Source organism: Schistosoma mansoni, chromosome 4 (assembly GCF_000237925.1).
Source record: "Schistosoma mansoni strain Puerto Rico chromosome 4, complete genome".
Taxonomy (NCBI): Eukaryota; Metazoa; Platyhelminthes; class Trematoda; order Strigeidida; family Schistosomatidae; genus Schistosoma; species Schistosoma mansoni.
In genome coordinates this window covers 24,404,702-24,418,971 of record NC_031498.1, presented here as the reverse complement: position 1 = coordinate 24,418,971, position 14,270 = coordinate 24,404,702, and the positions used below count along the sequence as shown (strand labels likewise).

Below are 14,270 nucleotides of genomic sequence, written 5' to 3'. Positions count from 1 at the left end.
AGCTGTACCAGAAAACATAAACACTGACCACACAGATTACGATATTCTAGAGGCGAACTTCATAAAGCAGTCTTTGAAACCCAAGAGGATATTGACCCAACAAGGATGGGAACTCTGAACCCTGGTTAATGAAGATAACTCCCCATCCTCCCAAACGGCGGCTGCCACTCTCAAAATATTTCATTTCAACAGATGCCCGTGACCGATCGAAGTCTACATGCATCCGGACGGACTATATGATGCAAAGATCAAGCATAGAAGCAAATTGGAACTGAATGTTTCACTTGTGGACTGTCAAAATCAAGGGACAATGTAGAAGAGAAACCCTGAGTGAAAAGGTTGACTGTCCATCTACATAAAACTCACTCGCACAAACGAAATGAGGTGGCCCAAGCGTTTCAAATAGACAGTATTAACTGCCTATAAACGAACTCCACAAATTTACTGAACAAAATGGATGAGTCGTGTGAATTAAGTAACGCTAATAATACTCATTCGATAGAAATAATTGAAACATATACATCTCAAATTACGGATCAGGAGATAGAGGTGTTCGGTATGTTTTCGTTTTGCAACGACAGAAAAACAGGGAATGAGGGCAAAGTAGCCCTGTACCTACTATCTTGCTTGGTAGCACATAAGGTGTACACTCAAGAGTTTATCAATCCCGATAAATCTGTATGGTGCTCAATAATATTGTCTAACACATCGAGGTGTTTGGTTGGAGTGATATACAGGAAGCCTACCGCTGAAACTGGGTACGACAGTCATATGCTGGAGGGATTATCTCGCTATATTCGTCTTCGATGCGCTCATATTCTGATTCTAAGAAACTTCAATCTTACCAAAGTTAATTCCACTGAACACACGTACATCGGAGATGATATCATTATTGTAGCCCAGTTCTTCAACTTCACTGAACATTTAGAACTATTCGAAAAACTGAAATTAATAAGTCGGTACAGAAACAATCAGATGCTATACACTTAGACTGTATATTTACAAGCGAAGAATTCCTAAATGACAGCCTCGTAGCCGTGCATCCTCTGAGAAAAAGTGACCGCACCCTCATAGCCTTCGATTTTATCGGCAGAGCTGGGCTAAAACATCCTATTAACGACAGACGTTGGAATTTCAAACGTTTGGACGTGTTAGCTTCACAAAGTAACCTACAGAAAGTGGACTGAGAAGTCCACTCTTAACTCGATGTGCACTTACTGCACACGATCTTGTGTGCTACAAAACAGTTTGTCTCCCGAAAAATCCACGAAATTACAAGCAAAGCACAGCCAAAAAATTACACCTTTCGAATGCCAAAACACAAAACAGGCTACTGGACGGAATACAAACGAACTAATGAGGACAGAAATATAGGCAGTTCAAACTAGCAAGGGACCAATGCACAAAAGCAATAAGTTAAGATAAGCGTCATCATCGGATAAAGCTAGTCAATTAATTTGTCTTCAATCCGGAAAGTTTATTCCGTCATGCGGCCTCTTTTCGATAGGTGGAAACCGGAATTTTACAGTTGTTAGGTCTTAGTAGTCTTACCAACAATGACAGTGACTCCACCCACGTTGTAGTGGAACGGTGGTTAAACCATTCCGTACAAAGTATATCGACGAAAGCCTCACTTGCAACTACAAAAGGTTCTCAGATGTGATCCTGACCTCTGGCCTGGTGTATCAGAAACCTCAGCATCTAAACAAGGACATTTCTCCTGACCCGGATATGGTACATTCTGCTACACTGAGAGAAATGGCTTCAATCTTGGAGAAACCACTTAGTGTGATGTTTTCACCTCCAGTAAGCCGAGGCACGGTACCAAAAATTTGGAAGCTGGATCATATTACATCAATCACAAAAGAACACTGACGCAGCAAAGCTTCAAGCTATCGGGCGGCAGCACTTCTATTCTCAGAAATTACAGAATTTCTGATATACGACGGTCTTCGTGACTAGTTATTATTCATAGACTTCCCTTCACCTCAACAGAACGGTCTTAGGAATAGTCAATCTTGTATGATCAACCGGCTGACCGCGATGGACAGATGAACAAGTACCCTTGACTTCTTAAAAGCTTTCTATAGGATCAATCGTGAACTGATTGGTTTACTTAATATCTAAATAAAGGACTTTTTAGGGTAAGGGTTAACATCACTTTTTCCTGGTCACGGAATGTACTAGTGGGGTCTCTCAGGGTTCAGTACTAAGACTTTTTCTTTTCTAAATTTATAAGTGACCCTCTTCAGCAAGTGTCGTCTGGTTTATTACTTTTCACTGATGACGTGCGACTTTAGAGGGGAGTTTGCAAGCAACATGATGAGCTGGCACTCCAGGAGTGTGTAACTCAACTTCGTAGTTGAGCAAATAACAACGGAATTACTCTCAGCACTCCAAATCGTAAAGTAATCAGTTGCAGATCACTCACACAACTAAATTAACTCCACTATAGAGACATCCTAAAATGAAAATGGGAGTCTCAGTACCCGATGATCTAAGGTATTACGCTAACTGCGACAAACGTGACTTGAACTGCTAAAGTTGAGCATTTCTGACCAGTTTGACGGTGCACATTTCCAATTAGTAACATGGTGGTTGGAGGTGGTCAACAGGAAACCCTGGACCCGAGTTTCGTGCTACTTGGCACTCGTCAGCAAGGTGTATCTGTAATCTTGAGGGAATTGATGCTCCCTGGCGGATTCGATCCCGTGTCACTCAGCTTCACAGTCAGAGACGTTACCACTGAGCTATTCGGGCCGCGACCGACCTCCTGTTGATCACCACCCAGTGATCAATCAATTGTGATTACATTTCCAATTAGTCTTCAAAAGTTTTATTTAAACCTATTTGAAGCACGGCAATGTAGTATTTACTCCCTTACTCTAAAATGATAAGAATATACTGGACTATATCCAAAGGTGAGCCACGAAATCAGTTCGGCAACTCAAATTCAAGTCTTGTGAAGAGCTCCTCAAATCACTGAATGTCTACCTTTTGAAGTAAAGGTGTCTCAGAGGTGACCTTCCACTGACTATAGTATCCTCAACACTCCTGAGTATTCTCTTAAATATCTACTTAAGCTCAACGCCAAAACACAAACATTAGAGTTAACACCCAGAAATTAGAGACAAAACATAACAGAATTGACAGAAGGCATACTCTTTGCTCCTTACGAGCAGTCAACCTCTGGAATTCACCGCCAGCTGAGGTGGTCCGAGCGGCTCCTCAGGAGTCTTTTAGGAGAAAACGTGACATATTTTCAAGGACTTATGACAGTATATTACCATAATTTACCAATATTTTTCTTTTTTATCGTTATATATACCTAGGCTCCTACCTGAAAGCATCGGTGATCCACTGTCGATAGATATGGAAGCTCGTTCAGCAACAGCTTTTTTATTCCATGCAGAACCATTTTTGAACCACTTACTTCAAACATAAACTTCTTCCACTTTTTCACATACTACAATATTTTCTGATCTGTACTTTAATCGATAATCATGACCATTCTCTGGACGTTTCTAAATAAAGGGAACTGCTTCTTTACACTGAATTAGGAGGGTAAAGCAATTTTTAAGTTTAGGCTTAAACATCAAAGACACACTGAATATTGAAACTGCGAACATCTGGTGGCGCGTAGTTACTCGTGAGAATGTCGTTGTCAAAGTATATTTCCCCTTCGTTGACCTCCCTACCACTATGCTTACCCCGTTATTATGGAGGTGTGATTCTAGTGGGTGTAAGCGCATTCGGGTTAAATCTTTACTTCGCCCGCCGAGTAATGCAAGCTCGCAAAGAGCACAATGTTGAGTTGCCTATAATGTATCACCCTACAGACAAATTATTTAACTGCATCCAAAGGGGTCATCAAAATTAGTATGTCAAACGTTGTTTTATGTTGCTTTCCCAGTCTAGAAGTTCTCCCTTTTTTTCTCATGGCGTTGTTTGTGGGTGGTTTGCGTTACCCGGTATGTCGCCATTTCTTTCATAATTTAAAACCTAGCGGATGTATACTGCATGTGGTGCGGTATTTCTTCTTGGTCGCCTGCTATATTTTCAGGGGTATGCAACCGGAGGTAAGCCTTGCCTCGTTTAAAGTGCTTTATTGTGGGTTACAATCTCAGCTTGACAGTTTGTACACCTTAAAGGAACCCAATCTCCCTATTTTGGAGAGATTTCAGGGGAATGGCACAGAAACCAATGTTAACCTAAACCGTTGTCCTAAATGCTAGTCTCCACAGTCCTCTCCTTTCCAAACAGCTTAATATTCTTTCATGAGTGAGATTATCCACAAAACAACCGATAGACATCATTTCGGTTTATTTATTCACCGTGACTTGCTCGTTTCGGATAGGAATCTGACTTGAACACAAGCTTCTGGTTGTGGCAACGCGTGACTGATTGAAGTAGAGTGTGATAAGAATTGATGGGGTTTGAGTTTAAACTCTGAAAACAAGTTTCCCTGGTAACAAATATATTGCATCTAGGAACAAAATATTTACTTAAGTCAATCATAATATAAACGCTGAGCAGCTTAGTTAATAATGTTCACATCTATATTTCTTTCATGTTACACAAGTTGGTGGTATGGTATGTTTCTATTTCGTCAACTTATTGAAATATGTATATGTACTCATTTCTTTTTTTACTTTGAAAGACCCAGCAAAGCGTTATAAAGGCGCTGTTTCCATGGCCGGCGGATTCCCAATGATTATGGGGTTGCTAGTTTTCGGTGTTCAACACTTGATGGCCAGTATAAGGTAATATATGTAGTGGCCAATTGATAATAAATTTAATTAAAGCTGTTATATGTATTATGTGTCAAATATTATTGCCTCAACCCGACCTCTATTTTGTTCTTTTCAGGTGTACGGGTTGTGCATTGCGTAGTTGAAGGAAGTTGGATTACATGTAACAACATTCATAAATATTTAGTAGACAGCTATTTTTATCATTGTCATGCATGCATTTAGAATAAAACAATATTTCACAGAAGTTCGTTTTTGTTTCATTTACAGCAGCGTTGATTTCAGCGCTGAGGTGTATGACCTAGTATTCAAGTTTGTCCTAAGGGTCACCAAAAGTCCTAGCGTGATTCCCTTCCATCTTACGAACCGCACACCAGACCAGTGCAAGGAAATAATACATATTATAAGGATTTAAACTTGCAAAATATGCTTCTATTGCCATGTGCAAATCGGTAAGGGGGATGCACGAATTCGGTTATGTTATCTGAAGAAGCATGGGTTTTGTTAATTCATCTGCTTTACTTACTAGTTTTGGTAGACATTTGAGGGTCATGGATACCTGTTACGTGTTTTTCGGTCAAAAGCGCCACACAACCTAGCCCATAATCGTCCTTTAACTTCATGGTTTACAAAATTTAACTGACGGCAACAACTAGAGTTCTATATCAACTGCAGCCTGATATTTACATCCAAATCCTAATTGATGTATCATCTCAGCAGGGTAGGGGCTGGCTACTTCCCGGTGTTTCCGTACGAGGTTGGTTACTCAACTTCGATAGCTTGGTACATAACCTTGCATACGAACTAGTTTGTCTTTCGTAAAAATTTAATATGTGTAAATTTCAGCACTGAAGTGCTATCCTAGTTTAATTACCCGTACTCTCAATGAAAGGTGTTTTTCCTGGTCTCTGGTTTTTTTGTGGCTTAGCAACTCTTGATATCAAACTACAGGTCTAGCAAGGGACAGTTTTAAAGTGGTGTAGTATATTTGTTAAGGACCGGTAAGTGAATATACTTGAAAAATTTCAAAATATATCTGGCTTGCTGATTTGTTTGATCATTATATCGAAATATCGGAAACGTTACACGAAAGTCATGATCCATTCTCATTATGCCGAAAGTTAAAATTTTCTGAATCAAATAATAAACGAAAATACCGTCCATCACCCGGGGTTAAGCTTAAAAAGAAAATTGAGAACGGAACGTGCTAAAAGAAGCACAGTTCTCTTTAACTAAATACGTGAGAATAATCCAGTCAGCAACCATCAGATTTACCAAGCCAGTTGAACATTTATTCCACTAGGTTACTCATGCTTCTCCCGTCTCTGGCAATTCTGTAGATGGTCTGGGCGTAAGATCGTTCTTCAAAGTTTGTGCGTCAGACAGGCGTGACATCTTGTTGTCCACAAATGAATTCGCTTCACTAGTTGGTGGGGACTGGACAGCGGGACTGTGTAAGTCCTCGCTCATCCCGTCCCGTATTTTGTTGTTTGATGAGGATGTTGGGGGTTGCGGGGATTTGGATTCACCGATGGCCAACTCCAGTTCTTCACTCAACGATTGCGGTACAGGCTTTCCGGCTGACTTTGTTTCTGCAGTTGACTCTTCTAAAGTATGACTAGCGGGAGTTATCGGAGTTTCTACTGGTGTGTGTAGTTCCGCAGTCTTTCCTGATGTCTCTGGAATTACTATTTCTTTTGGCATTTTTAGTTCTTCGGTTTTCGGTGTTTGTGGCTTAGCTACTTCTTTCGGTGCTTGTGGTATTTCAGCTTCTAGTTTCTGTGGATTTGTAGCTCCCTTCGGCGTTTGCGGTTCTCCAGTTTCTGGTGTCTGTAGTTTTACAGTTTCTTTTGGTGCCTCCGGTTTCTCGGTTTTTGGTGTCTGTGGCTTAGCTACTTCTTTCGGTGTTTTCTGTTTTTCAGTCTCTAGTGTCTGTGGTTCTGCAACCATTTTCGGTGTTTGTGGCTCCGCCTCTTTTGTAGACAATTGTGTCTCAGTAATTGGCTGTGACTGTGTTACACTACCGACCGGCTGTTTGTTTTCTTTAACTGGTTGTTTTTCAGTTAGCATCTCGGGTTTTTTTGGGCGGATAACTTTCTTTTCTGAAAAAAAGAGAAGTTATATTTCAGAGGTATAAATGTCAGTTTTATTCACCAATGTACCACTGGTCAAGACAACCGAGTCCACGCGTCAGTAAAAACAGTTCAACATTAGTTTTGCTGATGATGATCTTCAAGAATTGCTCTTAAAGTGTACTATGATTGTCTCTTTTGTCTTTAGAAATAGACATTAATAGAATAGCTATAGTCTCACCTTAAGGTTCGATTTCAACTAATTTTCTAGCGAAACTAGGAAGTGGCCATCCCAACGAGGTTACTTACAAACCAGGTATAAACTGCCGTCACATCGACGGCATATTCATCACAGTAAACCAGAATATTATTGGAGAATAACCCTCAAATCAGTTTAACAGTGTATACCTCGCAATCGATTCCACTGACTAGTACGACAGTAAATCTCATAACGTAGACGGAGTAACCGCTCGTTAAACAGAAGCAGAGACAGAAAGAACTCTATCCGTTGGTATTTACACTTTTATAGTTTCGCACTCATCTGTTGCAAAGGAAATCTGGTTAGATGTCTTACAAGCAAAAGAAAAGAGATCTATACAGAGGATACCATAAGGGGGAAGTTTACCAATAGCACGCTGACGGAAAGAGGCTACTGGAGAAGCTTTCCAGAGAAGCACATATATGGAAGGAAAAATAAGTTGGAACTATAGATTGCTTGTAAGAAACCCCTACTTCTAAAAATACAATTCAATTGGCATGTTTTGGATGATAGATTGACGATGGAAGTTAATATGATATTCTAATCAGCTGATCTTACATTATCATTTAGGGGGTTAGCGCGTATCAGTGTCAAGTTTCGAACAACGCAGGTCACAACAGCTTGACCTACGAATGAGTGAACATCTCAGCTTGGTTTGGAAAAGGAAAAACAAGGACAATACACAAGCCTATCTTGGCACATCTGGTTGGCAGTGGTCATGTGGTAGATGAGACGAAATCATTTCAAGTATTCTATCGTATACCCCCGTCATTTCTTGACGGGGTTCGATCTTGTCTCCTACATGCAGCAGAAGTTATGGTAAACCTATTACCCCATGTACTCAGGAGGAATTCGCGCCACCTCAATCTCTTCCTTGACCGGATATGACTTAATAAGTGGTTCCATTCATTTTCCCTCACCCCATGTTTGTTTGTTATTCTTCACCTTCCTGTTTATGTTTACTATCTGACTATTTACACACTACATAATCTCAGTGTTTTTTGGTTGTTGTTTTATCTTATTTAACGCTAACCAAAAAATGCTAACCAGATATCCTTTGGTGTCTTGATGAGGTATCCTCACCAATCTGTCGGTGCTTGTGCTGTTGATAATTGTCAGTCATATCTGGCTAGATAGGTTCACGCTCTCTGAGTTAATTAAGCCTATAAGATGGTAGAAACCAAATGTCAGGTTACTTAAATAGTATGATTCATAATTAACTATATTGTCGGATATCTATCAGGTAAATTATGAACCCCCCATTAGTCTCTTGTCATTATTTTTTTTCAGTATTAAATAACATATGGAAAATTGAATGTATTTAATTTATAAACGAGATTCTATAAATTTTCAGTCTGTTTTGGGTTACCTTTAAATTTAAGTTGGAATTATGTCCATAATGGCGTGATTTAATTAAAATCATTTCAATATAAATTAGTCGATAACATTTATAATCAAATCGACCTGCTTGGACTCCACTGATCACCGCTTCTCACTAGAACTCCAGGAAAAGTTAGACATTAACACCACTGAGTGTCAACTCAGTGGTTTAGGGGTTAAGTGTTCGCGCGCGAGACCGATAGGTCCTGGATTCGAATCCCGCGAGCAGGGTCGTGGATGCACACTACTGAGTAGTCCCATACTGGGTGCTTCCAGATTTTCCATGGTGGTATAGCTTTAATTAACTCATGAATTCAACTACTAAAATTTATATTTTGTATTGAGTATGTAGAGCAGAAATGATCGAATTAACTTATGCAATTACAATTTCTTTAGAAATCAATATTTTAAGTAGAGAGATCATAAAGACCAGATCCTATTTAATATAGCTAACTGCGAATTATCATGACATCAAATTTCCATGAAATTTAAATGAATAAATGACCTATTTGTTTGGTGACATGCATTGAAAGATTAATTTGTAATTGATTACAAATTCGTGCATTATCACGAAGTGCCCCTTTTAGACAAAAATAATTGATATGGATCTGTGATCCGATATCAGATTACTAATCTACAATATCAATCAGGGTAACAAAATCATGCTGGTGGTAATAGAGATATTGGAAATTCCATTAATTAAAATCTAGTTTAAGAGGGCAATGCAAACTATTCATTAAAATTCTAAAAATTATGCATTTATTATTATCCTTTAAAATAGTATACAGTATTTGAAATAGCTTCAAGTATGTGTACTTACCTATAGGTTGTGGGGTGCTTTTTTCAACTTTTGGTTCTAGCTTCGGTGGTTGTTGTGTCAAAGTCGGTTGCGATGGCGGCGGCGGTGTTTGATGTCTTGGCTTACTTGCAGTCGGTTTGCTCGTAGAATTTGCATCTTTCTGAGCAGGTACTTTTTTAACAGACACAGCAGTATTAGTTGAAGGTGTAGTTGTTGATGATGGTTGTACTGGTGGTGAATGTGGATGGATATTCAATGTCGACGACAAAGTGTCTCGATTTCTTCGGAAGTAATATTCACTTGGTAATTTAAGCAGGTCAATATAATCACTGTCACACATTCCTTCACCAGTAATGGGATTTCGAAGAGCTAAAAAGTAAAATTAGTTCCATAGTTAAATTAAACAAATTGAAATGGCGAATATTATATGTGTCATGAACAACTAATTTATACTTTTTATATTTTCTGTTGAATTAGCATAGTTCATCGTATTTCCTCATTTACAATAGACCTAGATGATTGTTAAAATATTTCGTTAAAGATTTTACAATTTATATATATTGTAGGTTATTTTCATAATGAGTTTATTGTGTCAAGCATGATATTTCGCCTGTTGATAAAGTTGGATAGTGGCTAGCTGGGGAGTCAAGGACAAGCCTTTTGTTCTATCCGAAACTCGTCAGCTGGTTGTATCTAGATCTGAGTTTTGGTAGCATACTGAGACTTGAACCCAGAACCATTATTTTTAAACACTAATGTGTTATTCTTTGAGCTGTTGAGTCCAGGTGACCACTAGCTTGTGTAACGCGTGTGACTTTTATTTGTTAGGTGTTTTATTTTCCCCTCTGTTGGTGTTAGGAACTACAATTTATTGGTTCCTATTGAGATCCTGAGCGGATTACCTTGATACTACCATTTAGTCACAAGTATTTCACAAAGTAGGATGGTGACTAGCAGTGGGGTCCAGGAAAAGTATTTGGTCCTATTTGAGACTTATCACACGGATACATCTGCATTCCAGTGTTGCTGTCAACACTGTGACTTCATAACATCAGTAGCGAGAAAGTACAAACCCTTACAAATATTTGACGTGGTGCATCGAAATAATGGATCCCTAGCACACTACTGATGGCTTACACTGTTTTAATTATATGAATGAGATTTGGCTAAATTTATTGTAGTTATGAAGTCGCTTATTAAATTTCACAGTATCTTCAGAAGTAACAGTGTCAATGGTATTTTAAGATCAACTGTACTACAGCTAAACACTTAAATTGTTGAAACTCACTGACTAATTTGATGTTCAAAAACCCAGACTATGAACTGTTTTAAGCAATTAATACCGAAAATACTCTTAAAACTGCCGAAAATATTTACTTCATACACCGTAACTTTTTAAAACCGATTTCACTTATATACATATATGATGATAAGTAGAAAAAGTACCACTAATTCTGTTTATATATGAATATTTTATAATCTATGCATGTAACCAACTCCCAACAGTATTTCAGATTGTTGGGTGTGTAGGATGTTATCGTACGTTGTTCTGAGTCTTTAGATTTAGCCATTTATTTGTCAAATGTTCTTATTTGATTGAGAGTTTATAAATCATTTGCTTAAAAGGTTTCTTAGTGTTTCGAAACAATGACATCAAGTGAAGACAACTAACTAAAAATAAGCAAAATTACTTAATTTCATATAAACGAAAACTCATTCGTGTTATAGAATAGATAGATTGTGACTAGAAATGAAACACAGGAAGTACATTTTATTCTTTTGGAACTTGTCAACTAACAATTTACCTGCACCCTAGTATTGACGTTCACACTGTAGCTCACCTCGAATTCCTAACGTATAATCTACTGAGGTACTAAGCCCTAGCTTACACAACGGGTATAAACTTTGTTTTTAGGGGTTTGAATTATCTTGTTGTTATTGTGGCTGGTCATCTAGATGTCTCTGCGACAACAACGGGATAGTTCAGGCCCTTACAAAGTAAAACAATTGTGTTAGTTTACTTAAAATACTTCTAGTAACATAATGTTGCAGCTGCGATTAACATACCCCTTCGTAATTTTCTATTCTCTGGAACTGCAGACACATTGCCTATAGTCACTTCATTGAAGTCTCCGATTGTCGATGTTTCATCGTTCAATTCAATTGGTGATTGATCGGAAGATATATTTTTCTGTTGATGTGTAATCGGATTAGTATTCGCTGAATCGATAAATTCGAATGTGGAAAATATTCATTTTATTTAAGACAATTGTTATATGATTTTTCATTAGTCGTTATACAGTGTTAGGTAGCAGTAGAGTACAAAAATGTGGCAACACCTTGGATTAAGCGGCGGCTTGGCATGGAATGCATGTGTTAAAAACCATATAATTCAAGTAAGATTTAAGAATTTATTTACAACTTACACTTGTCTTCTCATTTCATAATGTTATTCACTTTTCTAACCTTACCTTTAATCATCACTGATTTAAAATACCCGAATCACAGGAAATTGATAAATGCTGATAAGCTGTTTCACTAAAGTCTGGTACTCCTAAGCAATACATACATAAAACTTCAAATAGAGCAGGCGTCCGTAGACCACCTGACTGACTATCATTTGTAATCACGTGATTCGTGATTAACAGCCTCTAGATAGGTTTATCTTGTGAGAATTTGTGACCTATGAAATTAACTAATTCGCAAGTTACAAAACATATAAACTAATTGTTTAAAAATGAAAATGTGATACTGTACTGAACATCAACCATGAAGGTCTTTGTTTTGGTCCCAACTTAGCGGATGCTACTTCAATAATGAAACTGGACACACTTCCAGGAATCACCAGACGGAACAATGTAAATTACTATAGTTATTATAATTTTTGTGTGGTAGACTTTCTACGGTTTGTTAGTTACTAGCAAAGTTGTTCAGGAATCATTACTATGCAGAAATGATTACTGAAGCGGGAAGAAAACATTCAGGATTACTTAAAAACAATTATTATGTTAGTCTTTAGTTTACCCAAAAACAAAAACAGGACTTCCAACCACGTCTTTTCCCGTCCTAATCCATGTAAGTTCGAATTTATAGACCTCATATTTCCAAACAGGCTCTTTGTAAACTAGACTATAAGACTTTAAAATACAATGACAAATTAACAGCCATCTAATTACTGAATTATCATTAATTTCATCCATGAAACAAATCCATCTAATCCTATTTCGAATAAGTAATTGTTCATATTCCAAGTTCAGTTAACAAATCAAACATTCTATATAGTTGAGATCATGAGTCAATCGAAGCTAGACCACCATGGAAAACCTGGAAGCACCGGACGACCGTTTCGTCCTATTGTGGGACTCCTCAGCAGTGCGCATTCATTTAGTCCTTTTTTTTCATACAAAATAATTATTTACTGGATAAGGATATAATAATCAAAATGAATTAAAACCATCAATTCGGAAGTTTATACGAGATAAAATATAGTTCTTATTGATATTTGTCTATATGTCTTGACTCTAAGTTCATGTTAGGTCAGGGTTAGTAAGAGTATACGGGTCGATTTACCAATATATCATTGTTTATAAATTCATTTTACATCGTTTCTAATATATTGTGAAAACTCCAGACAACTATGTTTTTCACATTCACCTTACAGGTAACGATCAATAAAAGGTTTTACGTATTTTATGTTTACTTCTCTAGACTGTGTCTTTTAGTCCGTTTGTTATGCCTACTTGGTTTGAACTGACCGATTCGATTTTTTATAGTTTACAGCCCAGATTAATCTTAATTAAATAAACACTGAAAACCATGAAACATTGAAAAGCTACTACGTCTTAGCACGGAACTCCTTAGTGGTGCATATCTACGACTCTACCGGGGGTCTAACTGAAACTTTTCAATTTTGCGGCGAGCTCTTAGCATTTAAATGTTTGAGTGGTCACTGGTTAACAGTTTTCAATGTTAACAAAATTAAAGTAGTGCTTTTAATTAGTGTAAATTTTGTCGAAACTGATGTTCTATTTAGATTTCTCAGCAGATATTTGTTCATGGTATGAAGTCGTGAGTTACTGGTTAAATCGCTCGATTTTTATTTAACAGGTATCAGAGTTGAACCTCTCTCCAGTGGCACCGCTATTTGTTGCACAGACAATTGAGTAAATAATGTCTGCACTTGATAGGTGAGCTAAAATATCTGTTAATAGTGAGATTTGAAGAATTATTTTAAATTCAACCAATGTGTTCTTTGTATGCCTGTTTAACGAATTATGCGAAAAAACCCCCAATTAAGTCCATAAATGATTCAATTTTAATTTGATATTATTATACGTAATGACTACGAATAGTAGGACTCAGTGGCCGAGTGGATAACGCGATGGCGTTTGAAGAGAGGGTACTGGGTTCGAGATGCAGGTACATCCAGCTGACGAGTCCCAAATAGGACGAAACGCGCGTGTTGGATTCCACTGCTAGCCACTATCCACCCGACCGTTGCTGCTACCTTGACGTGGTGGTCGGGCTTGCCTATCGTGATGAAGCAATCGAGCTATGCTGGCTGGAATAATCGTTCCTCGAGGTCCTACCATGCCAGACAGGTCGGTTGAAGAGCGGTAAGACTAAAAGCAGCAATCCCAAGGTCCGAAGGCGAAGTCGTACTTCCGACTGTACAGAGGTGTGACGGCAGTAAGGTGTTTCCTTCAGACAACCAGCATGACAGCGATGCTGCCTTCCCACAAGGAGGGGTGGGGTTAGAAAAGGTCGACCCTAAAAATGCACACCTCGCCTTATCCCACTGATATCCGTCTCCTGTGGTAAGGTCCTTTGAAGAACGGAGCTAACACGTCAAAAATCCCCAACAAAAAGGCCGTGCGTGACCGGCCTCAAGCAGTTGTCCCTTGGGCACTGCGGTCACGCTCCCAGGTCGTTAAGACCAACACTAATCCAACTTCTTTTCCAGGTCCCTCAAGGAATACCCTTCCACGGTGTGGGCAGCCGGGAAGTGA

The 14,270-nt window shown here is 38.4% G+C and overlaps 2 protein-coding genes across 3 annotated transcripts in view; one reads left to right on the top strand and one right to left on the bottom strand.

Moving 5' to 3' along the window:
- Positions 1-3,601: 3,601 nt before the first annotated feature.
- Smp_055210 (Microsomal GST-3) lies at positions 3,602-4,999 on the top strand. Its single transcript, XM_018797274.1, has 5 exons — positions 3,602-3,879; positions 3,914-3,971; positions 4,007-4,079; positions 4,661-4,763; positions 4,870-4,999. The coding sequence occupies exons 1-5, from the start codon at positions 3,656-3,658 to the stop codon at positions 4,895-4,897; spliced, it is 486 nt and encodes a 161-aa protein (XP_018652332.1). The 5' UTR covers positions 3,602-3,655; the 3' UTR covers positions 4,898-4,999.
- Positions 5,000-5,722: 723 nt separating this feature from the next.
- The window catches only part of Smp_055220.2 (putative surface protein PspC), a gene marked incomplete at both ends in the record, with an annotated part of 44,955 nt that continues 36,407 nt past the window's right edge, over positions 5,723-14,270 (bottom strand). The window contains 3 exons of one of the 2 annotated variants that reach the window (XM_018797273.1): positions 5,723-6,853; positions 9,283-9,630; positions 11,329-11,481. In XM_018797273.1, the coding sequence (XP_018652331.1) occupies positions 6,060-6,853; positions 9,283-9,630; positions 11,329-11,481 (1,295 nt within the window). The remainder of the gene's footprint in view (positions 6,854-9,282; positions 9,631-11,328; positions 11,482-14,270) is intronic. The other variant, XM_018797272.1, reaches the window with a different exon arrangement.

Coding starts and splice junctions, on each gene's coding strand:
- Smp_055210 (XM_018797274.1), top strand. CDS start 3,656: ATGTCGTTGTCAAAGTATATTTCCCCTTCGTTGACCTCCCTACCACTA. Junction 3,880..3,913: donor CAAAGGGGTCATCAAAATTA/GTATGTCAAACG, acceptor TTGCTTTCCCAG/TCTAGAAGTTCTCCCTTTTT. Junction 4,080..4,660: donor TCAGGGGTATGCAACCGGAG/GTAAGCCTTGCC, acceptor TTACTTTGAAAG/ACCCAGCAAAGCGTTATAAA.